The 14723-nt window shown below is 39.1% G+C and overlaps 1 protein-coding gene across 3 annotated transcripts in view; it reads right to left on the bottom strand.

Moving 5' to 3' along the window:
* Positions 1-1466: 1466 nt before the first annotated feature.
* Positions 1467-14723, bottom strand: part of FANCB (FA complementation group B) — a 28935-nt gene continuing 15678 nt past the window's right edge. For all 3 annotated transcript variants that reach the window (XM_054007410.1, XM_054007428.1, XM_054007419.1), the window contains 5 exons: positions 12094-12222; positions 11271-11434; positions 7757-8211; positions 5173-5410; positions 1467-2013 (listed from right to left, as the gene is read on the bottom strand). In XM_054007410.1, the coding sequence (XP_053863385.1) occupies positions 1593-2013; positions 5173-5410; positions 7757-8211; positions 11271-11434; positions 12094-12222 (1407 nt within the window). In that variant the 3' untranslated portion in view covers positions 1467-1592. The remainder of the gene's footprint in view (positions 2014-5172; positions 5411-7756; positions 8212-11270; positions 11435-12093; positions 12223-14723) is intronic.

Genomic DNA, 14723 nt, shown 5'->3' with positions numbered 1-14723 from the left:
CGTGTAATTTGTAAAGTCAAAATGGCTGGGAACTTAAAATTCAACAGCAACAGACCACAAAACCCTGTGATGATTCAACCCGGTGATATCCTGAACAAAAACTTCAGTTTGTAGCTGTTTCCATCACTTTGCGTTGACTCAAGACATTCTAGGCTTCAGAGTGAGATGCAGACAGGTGAAAATCCTGGAATCTTATTTTATAGATAAGTGTTAAATAGCAGGCAGACTGGTATAGTTTTGGTTATTATTTCTTATACAGTTCACTTTAGACCAGGGATCGGCAACCTTTGGCATGCGGCTTGCCAGGGTAAGGGCTGGCTGCTGCTTCCCGCAGCCCCCATTGGTCTGGGACAGCAAACCGCGGCCAGTGGGAGCCGCGATCGGCCCAACCTGCAGACGCAGCAGGTAAACAAACCGGCCCGGCCCGCCAGGATGCTTACCCTGGCGAGCCGCATGCCAAAGGTTGCCAATCCCGGCTTTATACAGACAAGACAAGATTCCCTCCTGAAGGTGCTTACAATCTAAATACTGTGAGGGCATGCATGCAGTGTAACAGTTACTGTATTTCCATAGTCCTTCCTTATAAAGGATAAGCTCTTTAGCCCAGACATCTTAACTTCACTATTTAGGTAAAATCTAATGAATACTTAAAACTATCTTAATTGCATTTTGCCTCAGTTGACAGTCTGATTTCTTGTTTCTCTTTCCCCATTAATGTAACCAAAACCCGACAAGTTTGTTTGACATGTTCTGTAGTTTGATTATTTTTCCCAGTATCAGCGTTATTTATTTGATGATAACCTAATTTTGCATTTATAGTCAGCCACTAATGTTCAAATGTGCTCTAGATTTGGTTGCGATGTTCCTTATTTTTGCATCTCAAATATATTTCTAAATTGCCCATTAATATCTGGAAGTCAATGTTATACATGTAGAAGTACATCTCCTATCTTAAGGAAATAGAACAAAGCTACCAATTCCTCACCATAAGGAGACTCAAATTGAGGTGGTTTATTTTAGCAGAGTGTGGTCACCTGAAATTATGGGTACCACTTTTGATTCACCTCTCCAAAGAGGAAGTCTATACAATTTATTTTACAAGTCTAAGGGAATTAGGTGCCCAAGCCCTATTGAAATTCAACGGAAACTGGGTGCTTAACTTCTTTAGATTCTTGTAAATCCCAACCTTAAGATTCAGTTTTAAATCAATACAAATCTAAGTATTGTCAATGTCTACAACAGACATTTTACAGGCTTTATTTAAAACTGTAAAAAGTACTTGCTATCTAGCTGTCCTAGAGGTCCATCTTTAAATGTTTCATTAGTGTCAAACTGGCTATGCTTCATCAGCCAAAATATAGGTATTTATTTATAGCAATTTATGATTTACAAGTGAAAAGCTATATTAATACTAAGTACTTTCAAAAAAGGAAAATGTGTATCAAACAGTAGTGACAACACCGGTAGAAAAAAGTTTTATTCTACATCTTCTAAAAAGGAGTTACATATAGAAAGTAAAAACAAAATATAAATAGTGCTTGATAGTGTCATTTAAATAAAATTGTATTCAAAATAAATTTTCAGAGGAGTCATTATGAAATGTTCAGTCTCCATGCAATCATATCAGAACACAGTTGAGCCTCAATAATTTCCAAACTAATTTGTCTGTAAAGGGCACCGCTCACTGTTCGGTTCATACCCAATGCACTTTGCTTCTGTTCGTTTTGAAGCTCCTCTCTGAGCTGCCGCACTGCTTCCTTTTTGTCAGCCAAAGATGACACTGTCAACCTGCTCATTTTCTTGTCTGCCTCACAGCTCAATGTCAAGTTGTTTTCAACTTCACTTACTGCAGAGGAGAAAGAACTCCGAAGGGTGACCATTTCCTTTTCCAAAGCTAGTGCAAACTGGTCAGTAAGGATGTCCTTGCTTTCTAACCTCAGGGGTTTTACTTTGCAGGTTGGTGGGAGAACTCCAAGGAGGCTATGAAGGCACTGGAACAAGACAGTTTGATTTCTGTAAAATAAAACAATCATCAACACAAGGATACAATTCTTTCAAAATTGGTTAGTGGAACTGTACAATGAAGCTACTTTAAGCTGACTGGGGAAATTACCTAGACATCTTATTGTGTAAATCTTTTAAGTTATATTTCCTGCAGGTGGAAAGACAAGCAAAATCTTCCCTTTGGAGCTTATGCCAACTACTGTATAGCTGAAGAATTAATGCTAAGCAGACTTGTGCAACATCAGCAAATATTCAGTGCTGAAATATATACCCACAGTTAAGAGTGCTGTGTATCATCTGTTTCTGGGAGAAGTATTGGACTGTAATTTAGGGGGTGCCCATAATGTGAAGGAGATTAATGTGTTGAGTTAGTGTGTTTCCTTATATGCTGAGCCACAAGGAAGTTACAATGTGTTTTGTGTGGACATTAAAGTATAGTAAAGAGTTGAATGGGTATTAGAATGAGAGTTAATTATAAGTATAAGGGCAAAGTGATACAGTGAAGTTAATAACTCTGATTAGAGATATAACCAGAATTCCTCAAATATACACTTGGCACTAGTTTTCAATGAATTAATTACATGGGAAGTTTGAAGGATAACTAGCCAGTGGTTTGTTAGCAAAATCGATAAAAACAATGGTGAGACACGCAGTTTCTTAAAAAGACTGATATTGAATCAGTTTTCACTAGTGGATTTATTCAGAGTTCCTCAGATGAGGAAATTTTTACTCAAATAATGTTCTTTAAATTTAGTGATGATACACTGTATTCTTCATATGAAACAGAGGCTAATCCCTACTTTGAGCAAAAACTGAGCCCACTATAGTTATAAAGGCACATCAGTAATACCCTCTCTTTATTCTGCCTTTTAGACTGAATTCTTCAGGGCAGGGAATGTACCATATTTCATGTTTGAGAAGCATGTAGCATACTGCATAGGCTACTAAGCCAAATAATACTGCTATTATTAACATAGTACTTGGCCTGATGGAAGAAGTTCTGTGGCCTACCCATTTCTCAAACAGGTAAGATCCAAACATGGATACATGCTAGTTCAACTGATCCACACTGAAAAAAAATAACGAAGGGGCAATAGTGACTATTCAGACAAAGAGTTATACTATCATTTTAGAATTTGAGGACAGGAATTAATCAGCACTGCATACAGAATATTGAATTAAAAGTCACTTTGAGGTGTTATTAAATGAAAAAATGGTTAATGATCAGATCAGCATTTGTAGATTTCTTATTTTTAATCACATTGTTAAGGATAAGGGCAAATTTAGTTTATTTACATAAAAGTTATATTACTACCTTTTAGTGAAATTCAGGATTTTCCTGAATTGACAATCTTACAATTCTAACTGAACTGCTATAAGCTGAAAAAAGTAGGGAACTCATGAGAGTTGCAGATATTTTCACTCTCCAAACTGCCTCATGAAGTTTGCATATAAGAAAGCCTCCAGGAAGGCTTGCAAACGGCTAAGCTTCATCCGTTCGCTGAAGATCTATGGTTAGCAGTGAGAAGATTCCAACTCCTAGTGCCAAGGGAATATAGCCAGAGATCTAACTCAGAGACGTGTGTTATTTTCCAAGGGTAGTAAGCAAAGACAACCCTTAAAGTTGCTGAACATACATAATTGCACGTTCATGGAACTGTATATTTTGACATATTAAATAGCATTAGTCCTGTATATACTTTGATTTTATGTCCAGGTGTCTGGGCAGAGCACAACTGATTGCAAAAGGCAATCCAATCAGATCTACTAATAGGCATAGGATGGCAATTTAAAAACAGTTCTAAATGGCTGTCACTGCTATACTATGCTTATTACACTATGACAAAATAATTACAATGAAAAAATGATATTCTGCCTCAAACTCAAGTTATGGAGGATGGGACATTGCACCCCATATTCTTCATAGTGATATTGCTATATGATCATAACATAATTCTGATGTATTTTATGCAAGATAAGCCATGTGAGGTGCCATTGGAAAACTTATGATTCGCTGAATATGATTTCTTAAAATCATATGTATCATTGTATGTATGCATGTATCATTTTTGTATCTGAAGTTATAAATACTATGTATCTGTATTTCAAGTGTACTTACACCTGGGTAACGTCCACTAGACAAGATGCTTTCAGTCTAGATGGCTGGTTGGGAAGGGCCTATTCAGAGCAATGAGCCATTAGGGAAAACAATAGGCCTTAGGAGAAGCTTATCTCCCACCTGGTGAGCTGTCCTGAGAACATTAGACAGCCTGATGGCTGCTATGACTCTACAAGGACACGTGACCAGGCCCCACGATGCTGGACTCCATCTTGGAATGTCAGTATTTTTCCACAGACTGGGCTGGGAACCAAGTTTTGGAACAAAGGGTTCCCCCCATAAGCAAAAGCTATATAAGGCAGGGAGTGACATCATCTGGTCTTCTTCAGTCCCCACACAAGACTACACCTGGAAACACCTGAGGAACAAAGACTGAACTGGGGGAAGTACTGGACCCAGGCTAAAAGGATTTCTAGACTGCGAATGAAATACCTGGGCATTCCAAGCTGTGAAGCAAGTGCAACTTGCCCCTTAAGAATCTGTAGCCTGCTTGTATCATCTTTTATGGTGAGAATCTGCTATTTCATATCCAATCTAGCTAGTATATTAAGCTTAGTTTGTGTTTTTTGTTTCTTTGGTAGGTAGTCTACTTTGATCTGTTTGCTATCCCTTATAAATCACTTAAAATCTATCTTTTGTAGTTTATTAACTTGTTTTGTTTTAATCTATATCAGTGAGCTTTGACTGGAGTGCTTGGGGAAAAATCTCTCGCTTGGTTACTACAAGTGTGCATTGTTCTCGTCACACGGAGTGAGAGGAGGACCGGGTATTAAACCCTTATACTGGCCAGATTTGACCAGGGCAGGATGGTACTGCTCTGGGGTCCCAGGCTGGGAATCTGGTGGTTAGAGAGCCTGCGTGTAACTGCAGCTATATGAATGCTGGTGAAAGTGCAGGCTGGAGGGCTTTGCAGCTTGTCACAACAGTACAGTGAGGGAGCCGAGGCTGGTGGATCAGGGGGCTCAGTGGTACCCCAGTTCCAGGTGGCACCCCAGAGGGAACCCATCACATAGGTCTTGGTATTCCCTAAGCTTTCCAACTACTATTACCTGCAAAACAATGTTAAAGTTCCTTCAAATGGAGTTTGTAGATTCCAGTTAAAGATAGTGCCATGCAGACTTCCCAATTTATGACAAAACATATTTTCAGGGCATTCCTTGATTGGCATACACTCCATTTGTGACAGTAGCCACATGTTCACTGGAGTCAGTGTGCAGTCAGATGAGACTATCTGAAAGGAGAATTTGAGAGATATTGCAAGAATAGCAAATATATCTTCCATGATGCCTGTAAGAGAAAAAATATGAAAGGGTATTAAATCTAAGTATTTAAATATTTTACTAGTTAACAAATACTGATCAAAATGTGTTTTTCTTTCAGATTTCATCATCTCCTTTTTACTGCTATTTCAAGAAAGCTGGAACTGGGAAGTTTCAATGTTTCCATGGTCACGAATGATATCTACCTTGCTTACCTAGCAATGGTATGTCCCTCTTGCTTGATCTTACATCACAACTGTCACTCTTGGATTCTACTTCACCACACAAGTCTACCAAAGCATCCAGCCCTCCCGAGGGAATTCCCTTCCCACCACCTTCTTACTGGGGTTCTTAGCAAGCATCCAGGTCAGTTGACAACGGGCCTCCTGGATATTAGAGAGTTGTAGGGAAAAACATCGGTTTGCCAAGAGACTTATCAATAGCCTACTGTGATATTAATATGATTGGTGGACCTTGGCCATTAATACAGCAGCTCCTAAACAGTCTCCTCTTCCCTGGCTTTGCCTTCAGAGAGGACAGAGAATTCCAGATTCCCTGCAGCTGATTGAGAGAGGGAGGAGAAATAACTGTATCACTAGAGAGGGAGGTCTGATTCTAAAATAGTTTTATGTATGGCTGCATTTCTGAACAGGAGTTTTTTCAATTGTTTCAGTGTCATCTGTATGAGGTAATCTCAAAATTTTTAGCTAGTTATCTCAGGAAAAATATATTTTTATACAATTGTTTATATGAAAGTTAAATATCTCATATTTAGAGGAGATAAGCAGCAGAGACTGTACCTTTAAAGACATTTTGCTCCCCCTCTCCTTCTCAGAGCAAGCTCCAAGATTTGCCATATAAACTTGTTTGTCAGCTCCTCTTGAAGAACGAATTTTAAAATTGGTGCCCCTTGTTCCTCTATTAAACAAGAATAAACTGGAGATCCCAAATTACCTTCTCTATATCATTCTCTCTTTGTATACCTCTTTCCTATCCCATCATCCTCTTATTTAATTCCTTTAAATTAAAAAAAATCTCAGCCTTTTCAATTTCTACTCATGTAGAAGTCTTTCCATGCCTCTAGAGATGTCACTTGTCTCTGGGCATCTTCTATTTCTGCTACATCTTTTTTTGCGAGAAAATGACCAGAATTGAATGCATTGTTCAGGGAGAAGGCATTGATTTATAATGGGATAACCCCATTATATGTAAAACGGATATCCTAAACATTGTTTGCTTTTTGATCACCCATGTGCATTGAACAGAAAAGCGGATTACAGTTATTTTGATCCCTGCAAAGTTTAAGCAGAACTGGTAAGAAATTTTCAGATAAAACTGTATACACTGGTTTGCCAAACCTGAAATTTCTTGTGAAAGTGAGTCAAGTTCAACAATCTTTTGATGAGTATTTGCCAAATCACAGATAGTTGCCTGGTTCCCTGCCTGCTCACCTGGCTAGCTTCTGGGGATCTGTGCCATGCAAATCATGAATCCCAGGGTCCGTGGCTCCAAAGCAGCCCTACTATGTCAGGGTTCCCAGGCTCCCTGCTGTGGAGGGATTAATTGGGGCTCTGCTCCCAGTGCCATGGCAGGGAACCTGGCAGACTGGAGAATCTTGGCTTTGCAGCTTTGGGGCACTTTCCATGGCAGGGCTGCCCCAGCACAGTACACCCTGAGCAGGTCTGGGAGCCAGGCAGCTGCTGAGTGAAACTGACAACTATCTCAATTTCACGCAACAGCAGTTGGATGGGAGAGCACGTTTTATTTTGAAAACACCACACGTCAGCATTTCTGAAATGACATTTTTTCAGAATTTTCAGGTCACAAGAAGTTTTGAAAAATTTTGTTGTGTTCCAATATGGAACACAACCAAATTTCAAAGTGTCAAAATTTCTCAAACCAGAAATCCTTCAACCAGCTCTAGTTATATGAAGTTCAAATTATTCTTTCCAGGATACATTACCTTCCATTCATCATCTGCCATCAGAGTGCCAACTGACTTAGTTTTGTTAGGTCCCTTTAAAGTTCCTCTCAGTCTTTTCTAAATAAAGAATCTAAATTTTATGTTACCTCCAAATTGTGCACTGCTCTCCACCTTTTTAAGATCAATAAATATATTTAAACACTAAACCTAGTACAGAACCTGGGAGCAACTCACTTAACATTTTTCCACATTGAGAACACATTTTTCCTACTGTTTTCTGTCTCAGTAGGTTTCTAATTCATGACAGACTTTGTAATGAAATTATACATATTTTGGTAAAAATGATCACAACATGAAAAAATGAGATTATGGCTTGAAAACAAAAATGAGGATATTAAATTAACCAGCTCTTCTGACTAATGTGAACAAGGCAATGCATTACATATTTACCTGTACAATGACTATTATTTCTTAGCAAGTTTACGGAATATTTTCCACTTGAAATATCTTCCAGGCATAATGAAATTTTCCCACATAGTAAAGTCAGCTGTCTGCTTTCCTGCAGGTTGCCATCTTGATATTTTCTCCTCTTAGCATGCAGTAGTATAATACAACATATATCTCGGAAAGCCAGCAGCGGTGAAAGGCGGGTAACAGCAACAAATGTCTTTGCTCCATCTGACGGAATTTTAGAAGATCTTCGAGGGTACTCTTTTTTCAGATCATTCTCACTATGGAAGTCCAATTTTATCCTTTTTGGTTGTGGTTCCATTTGGCATGAGGAGATAGACAATGCTGAGAAAGTCTTATTCAGTTTAACTATTTTACTCTGACACTCAATAACTGGAGAATCTGAAGTGAAGTCATGCTCCATTACCAGGGATAAGCTGACATCATTCAGTGACCTGTAAAACCCATACAACATTATTGTACTTCAAGTTCACATTTTATAGTCAGACAAATATAATCAAAGCTTTGCAAAGATGTGTACTGACATTTAATGCTTTAACATCTTGGAGATTCAAGATTTTATGCTGTCAGCCAAATTACCAAAGAACAGATGAATTGATCAAAGATCTTTAACATACTTTCAGACTAATTCATGTGATAGTGCAAAGGTGCCTGGTTAGAACTTTGAAGGTATATATTAGCATATACTTTACCCAACACAGTATGCATGGTGTTAGATTTCAACAACACAGGCTGAGATTTTCAGAGGAGCCTACAGGAACTAGGTGTCAAATTCCCATTGGAAGTTAATAGGATCTCTGTGCTTAATTCTCTTAGAGGTCACTGAATATCCCAGTCACAAGTTTGTGTAGATAAATGATTCAAGTTTTAAATTTATTTTTAAATGTTGTTTTAAAAAGTATATTTACTTATAATGTAGTACAAGGATACCTAACATACAGAACAGCAACATTCTTTCCTTCTTTAAAATCTGTTTGAAATGTGATGTTAATTCTTCAAGTGAAGGATAGGGCCCTTCTGCTACTCCATACTTAATTTTAGAAACTTCTATGCAGTTCTGTTCAAATAGCGTGTGAATTTCAAATTAAGATTCTAAATTACTACACTATTTGACTTAATAGATATAATACAGTGCTGTGTGAAATTTGTGAAACGTTCTATTCACTTTAATATTACTATGTACTGTTCTCTCACAAGGGCCCTTAAATGATTTGAAACAATGTTTTTGTTAATTTCATTTTGTCAGTCAACTAAGCTTCAAGCTATGAGTCAGGTTTAAAAGACTCATGTTTCACAGTTTTCATTGCAGTGAGGTAAGATCTTATGCTACAATACAACATTGCAATTTTGCTCAAAAGAAGGGGAAATGTTTTTAGGCATAGGTATCACTAGTTAAATATTCTGTGGTCCCATTAAAAACAATTACTATGTTAAATACAGAATTACTACCATCAGAGCTAAAAATTAAAACTTAAAAGTGAAGATAACCTCTTCCCCCAGTGGCTCTTAGAGATGAAGTCAAGTTTTTTTTTATAAAGCTATAGCAATCTGGCAGTTGAGAGAGACCATACCTATAGCTCAGGCACAGTGGCTAAAGGGCTTAGCGAGTCAGTTCGCTCAGTCATGGGACAGATTTTCAATGGCACCCTCCTAAAGCGCAACTTTTCCAACTTCTACTACATTGCTTGTGGGAATATACATAGGTCAAAAGGTGAGAGCGCTGCCTCTAACAAGCAATATATGTTCCTGTGTCAAGTTCATGGGTTTCAAGTATTTACTTTAAACCAAGTTTTCAAATTAAATACAGGTCTGTCGCATCTTACACACATTTAACATACGCGATTTCAGCTTTACGCGGTCGGCAAAAGAGAAAAATAACAATTTTAATACTGTACCTGTAGTGCAGGCGATTACGCCCGCCATTCAACTCAATGTAATTTTGACTATACGCGGTTTTCACTTTACACGCTAACCGTGGAACGGCACCCCCATGTAAGATGAGACTCCCCTGTACTTGCTAATTATATTTTTCTAGAGCGTAAGTGATATTAGTGAACACCCTCTAGGGATGGAAAATGTTCAACTAACTATGAAAATCAAGATACATAACAGAATAAACAAGCCATTTTAAAGAAAGTTAGTTTTATTTAATTTATTTATACATACACACAGGAAGCGCTACAAATTTATTTATACTGGATTTAAATCATGTGGGATTGCCAAATTTTTATTTGACTTCACACCAAACTAACATAATTCAATTTAGAAGACTAACACTGGAGTATCTGGATGCATGTCACATGGCCAGATGTTACAAATGTTAGGGTCAACAAAAAGTCTGCAATGTTTTCTACTGTACTTTTCTCTTAAGATGACATGGACTCTTGCCAAGAATGGAAATAGAAAAACATTTTTAGATTTATTGAAGGAACAATGCTAAGGCAGCTGTAAGGGTACAGTGAAAAATAAATCCAGAAATGCAAAAGTTAAGGAACTTTTAGCACTGATGTAGCCACATTGCACATAGGTAGTGTATTACGTTCAATTTTCTTGCTTCCTGTGTAGTTTAAAATTTCTTTAAGTTTATAATGGCTCTTTTACAGTTAAAGTGCGGCTTGTGGAGCTCCCTACGTCCCCTCCTCCCCTCCCTATTCTCCATCTACTCGGGGGTAGATCAGGGCTTCTGCCCTGCGGCAGGGTGGTGGGACTAGAGGTTCTGCCAGAGACAACTGGGGCCTTCTAGTGGAGGGGCACAATCTAAAGGTTCGTTCCCCCTTCCCCACCCAACAGCTTGACTCACACCCCCCAGACATGCTTCCCCCCCTTACTGTCAGCGGCCCCTCCCTGCAGCTTCCAGATGTTAGCTCTTCAGGGAGAGGCAGCAGCAAAAGCAGTGGCTCTCCCTGCAGCTCCCAGCTGTTGCCACTGCCTCGCCCTATGTCTATAGCTCCCAGCTTGCCAGCTCCAGCAACTGCCGTGCAGGGAGTGGGCCTGGCGCCACCATGTGACTGAGCAGGGCCAGCAAACTCTGGCAAAAATCGGGGGACCCTACGTGTCTCCTTCAATGTATCACCTTTGGCTTCTGCCCAATGGGGAGGAGGGTCTTGGGGCTTCAGCCCCACGGGGCATGCCTGCCAGGGCTAGGGGGCTTCAGCAGGAACGGGGCTGAAATCCTGAGTCTGGGCAAACGTCTCCCGCACAGTTGAAGCTCCAAGATCGCCCTCCCTGCAGGGCTGAAGTTCCGAGACCCTCCCACCCTGCAGGACTGAAGCTTTGAACCCCAGCAGGCGCGTCCCGGCTCTAGAACTTCTGAAAATTGTCATATGCGGCCTAAAGAACAAGTAACCCCTGGCCACCCCTGGTTTATAACATAAAATATAGATTTCTAAAGCACAGAAAGTTACAAGTCAAATTTTTAACTTTGTAGTCACCTTCAACTTTGTAACTGCAGGATCCAACTTATAGACTAAGTTATTAGAATGTATTTACTTACAAGTTAGGTGATTCTGTTATTTTTACTCCAATTACCAAACTGTCATCCACCACACGTTGCCATAATTTCTCTATGAGATATTCTGGGACCTCAGATGTCAATGTCATCTTTTTATCAAGAGGATGAAGATTTTCTGTATCATCCCAGAGCGAAACAAGACCTTCCTTACAGAAAAATATATCTGTTTAAATAACTGAAGTGCATACAGTATAATTCTTTACTGCAGTACTTAAGTGTTTTTACTTTCCAGATTACCAAAAAGTATTCACCTGGTCATGAGGACAAAACAGAAACTTACCTGGAATGTGTTATACCTGAAGTATTAATGGAAATCTACAGAAACTAATTCTATCCTCTACAATAAATGTAAGATGTGTTTATCTACCCGTGCTTTGCCATGAACTCCTCATATGCATTAAGAAACTCAAAATTCATCCTTCCATTGTGAAACTGATTATATATTACAACAACCCTGGACAGTCCCATAACTGGCTTGAACAGGGTTACGTGATCAAAAGTTGTCTTGCACTATTGCCCTCTTAATTTCTTAATAGCTTTTGGTACCTAAAACTATTAATTAGGTAGACATTGACTGAAAAGTGAGTCTTGAGATGCCCTAAAATAGAGATGCTCCAGTACAAGTTAATTCAATATGCCGCATAACTAGGGCAATATATTAAAGAGTCAGTTTCCTTAAGTCTGTCACCTTTTCAAACCACAACTGAAAAGTCAGTTTTCTACTATATACCCATATCCAGTTAAAATAGATCATATTTCATGTTGACAAAAAATATAGAAACCATGACAACACAATCTATTTTACCTCTTCTGCAGTTGGTAGGATATGCTCTCGCTCTTGGACAAGATCTATTAATGCGCAGCAAGATTCAAAAAGAACCTTCTCCTTGAGCCGTAAATGCTGCTGTAGTTCCCGAACAGAAGTGTAACCAGCCTGTGGGGTATAAAAAGGATGGCGATTAGACTTAAGTCAGCAAAGTATAAGTGCTAGTGTCTTAGGGCCTTTCAGCTTTACATTCCACTCTAGACATTTAAGTCAAGATTTTAAAAAATAGGGTGCCTGAAGTTAGGCACTGAAATTCATGTTTTGAAAATCAGGCCACTTTGTTGACAAAAGAAACTTAAGTGCCTAACATTACGCACTTTTTTTTAAAGTATCTTGGCTTTAAGATAGTCTTCTGGATCCTCAAAAAAAAAATCACAGACCCACACAAATAGTCATCTTTTCCAGATTCACTTTTCCTATCTAAATAGAAAGTTCTTTTTACCTATGTTGGTAGGGATTATTGGCTGAACAAAGACCTTACACTTAACTTGATATCATGTTAAATACAGAGAAATGCTAACTTCTGAATGCCCCATCTGATCAATTTCAAAATTGCCTGGAGTGTTCTAGGCAGAAATTGGCAGACACCTATTATTTTGGTGAAAACCAGAAAGGGAGGAGAGAAGAGAAGGGGAACCAAAGGACCCATTAAGTCCCTTGCATCTAGTTAGTAGACTTAGCTGTTTCAACCACCTCTTTAATCGTCTATGAGTCCAAAAAAAAAAAAAAAAAAAAAAGTTGATGGCAGCTATTCAGTCTTCTGGCTGAATCTCAGCTCTGCCCATCGTCCCATTAGAGTTTGAGGACATCCTGAATGCACTTATCTCTGGGACAGGAATAAAATGAGTAAGAATGGAGGAAGAATGAAGGGTCATGGAGCACACAGAGGCGGGAGAGTCAATGGAGGAATGCATGGAATGTATGGTCTATGCAGGAGCTCAGCCTGAAGAAGCAATAAAGAGTGTGACCCTCCGGTAATCTAATTTAAACTGTAAGGATGATAAATTATTGAACCCTAATTTGCATCTTCTATGTTTTTTCTCCAGAAATCTTGGCACAGAAGTCTGGAATGTGCGCTGCCTCACGACAAAGCAGCACTATTCAAGTATTTGTTTAATAAACTTTTTGCTGGGTCTTCACCTCGGTCTTGCTTTCTAGAAGAACATCAAGAGAATTTTAGAAAAGGTTCAGGACACAGCTATCTTTTCAAAAGGATAAGGTGTGACAATATAAAAGTAGGGGTTCATTCACTCAGTTGTTTCTGCAGGCCAAACTCCATGCACACCGCCCCGCTCTTGCTCCTAAGCTCCCTGTTTGGAACCCTCACATCCCTTTCTATTTCAGGAACTCACTGCAAACCCTTCACCATCCTCATGCCAAGGGCTCCATGTGTCCATTTCTCATTCCCCCAAAGACTCTCTGTGACTCCTCCATTCTAGGTGCTGTGTGCACCTGCATTCCCCAGTCTCCCTCCATTTCCCCCTTCCACTCCATACCAGGGTTCACCCCCCATTTTTCCCTCTTGCTAGGGTCCCTGTGGGCACCTCTTTTCGCCCACCATTATTTCTCTTTTTTCTATCTGGGAGATATGTCATTTAGGATTATCAACATGTCAAACTGTTTTGGGACAATGGGCAGAGGTGAGATAGTAACTTTCCAGCAAACATATCCCTAATTGGTGCTATCAACCAATTACAGTAAAAGCTGTGTTATCCGGCACTTTATCAGCCAGAAAGCTCTATTAACTGGCATTTCTGATATCTCCCAATACAGATTTTCAACCTAGTAACTGGGACTAGTATACTGCCCAGGAGGTTATGCAATTGCACATTCTGCACTCTGTTTTTATGCAAAAGAGGCAGAAGACAAGTGAGCAAGCTGGTATCAGGGATTTATTCAAAAAAGCAGTTTCCAGGGTGTCATAGGATCATTACAGATTCAGCCCAATCTCCTACACCTTCTACATCTACAATGATAATTGATGTTGATCATGATGACCCTGAGGCACTGCAAGATCCTGAAGTGCCTTCTGAATCATCAAAGATTAAATTATGTTCAGAATCGTTTTAGTGTTAAACATTTTTTGTGATCTGGGTGTACGCCATGCGCTGTCCATAGTGATATGTAGTGTCCTAAGATAACCCTACTGTATAGAAAACTTTACCTGTATTCACCTAAGTGCTTCAAGAAACCAACTACTCTGCAGTGCTGTACTGCTACTGGATTGGTGAGTACTTGTACACTATTTTATACCTTATTCATTTTCATAATTATTTGAAAATTGGTATTCCATTGGTAAGTATAATTAACTGGAATTTTTACTAACCGGCATGCCCCTCCTCGCCCCATACCCCAAACATGCCGGATAACAAAGCTTTTACTGTAATTTGATCTATAGACAATTGCAGAGATGCTTTTTTTTTTTAATAGGAATTAGTCTTGCCTGTTTCACATGGGTCATTTCCCTCTAGCGTAAATGAAGCCCTGGGACTTTTCTGGAAAAAATGTTGCATTTCATGACTGTCAGTGAAATCTACACTTGAGCAAGAGATGCCAATTAAGTTATATAAAATAATAATCAGCAGGAGGATGGAAATTTTACAAACCCA

Source organism: Malaclemys terrapin, chromosome 1, assembly GCF_027887155.1.
Source record: "Malaclemys terrapin pileata isolate rMalTer1 chromosome 1, rMalTer1.hap1, whole genome shotgun sequence".
NCBI classification, from domain to species: Eukaryota; Metazoa; Chordata; order Testudines; family Emydidae; genus Malaclemys; species Malaclemys terrapin.
The sequence above is the reverse complement of the archived record's forward strand: the minus strand, read 5'-3'. Positions and strand labels throughout refer to the sequence as shown.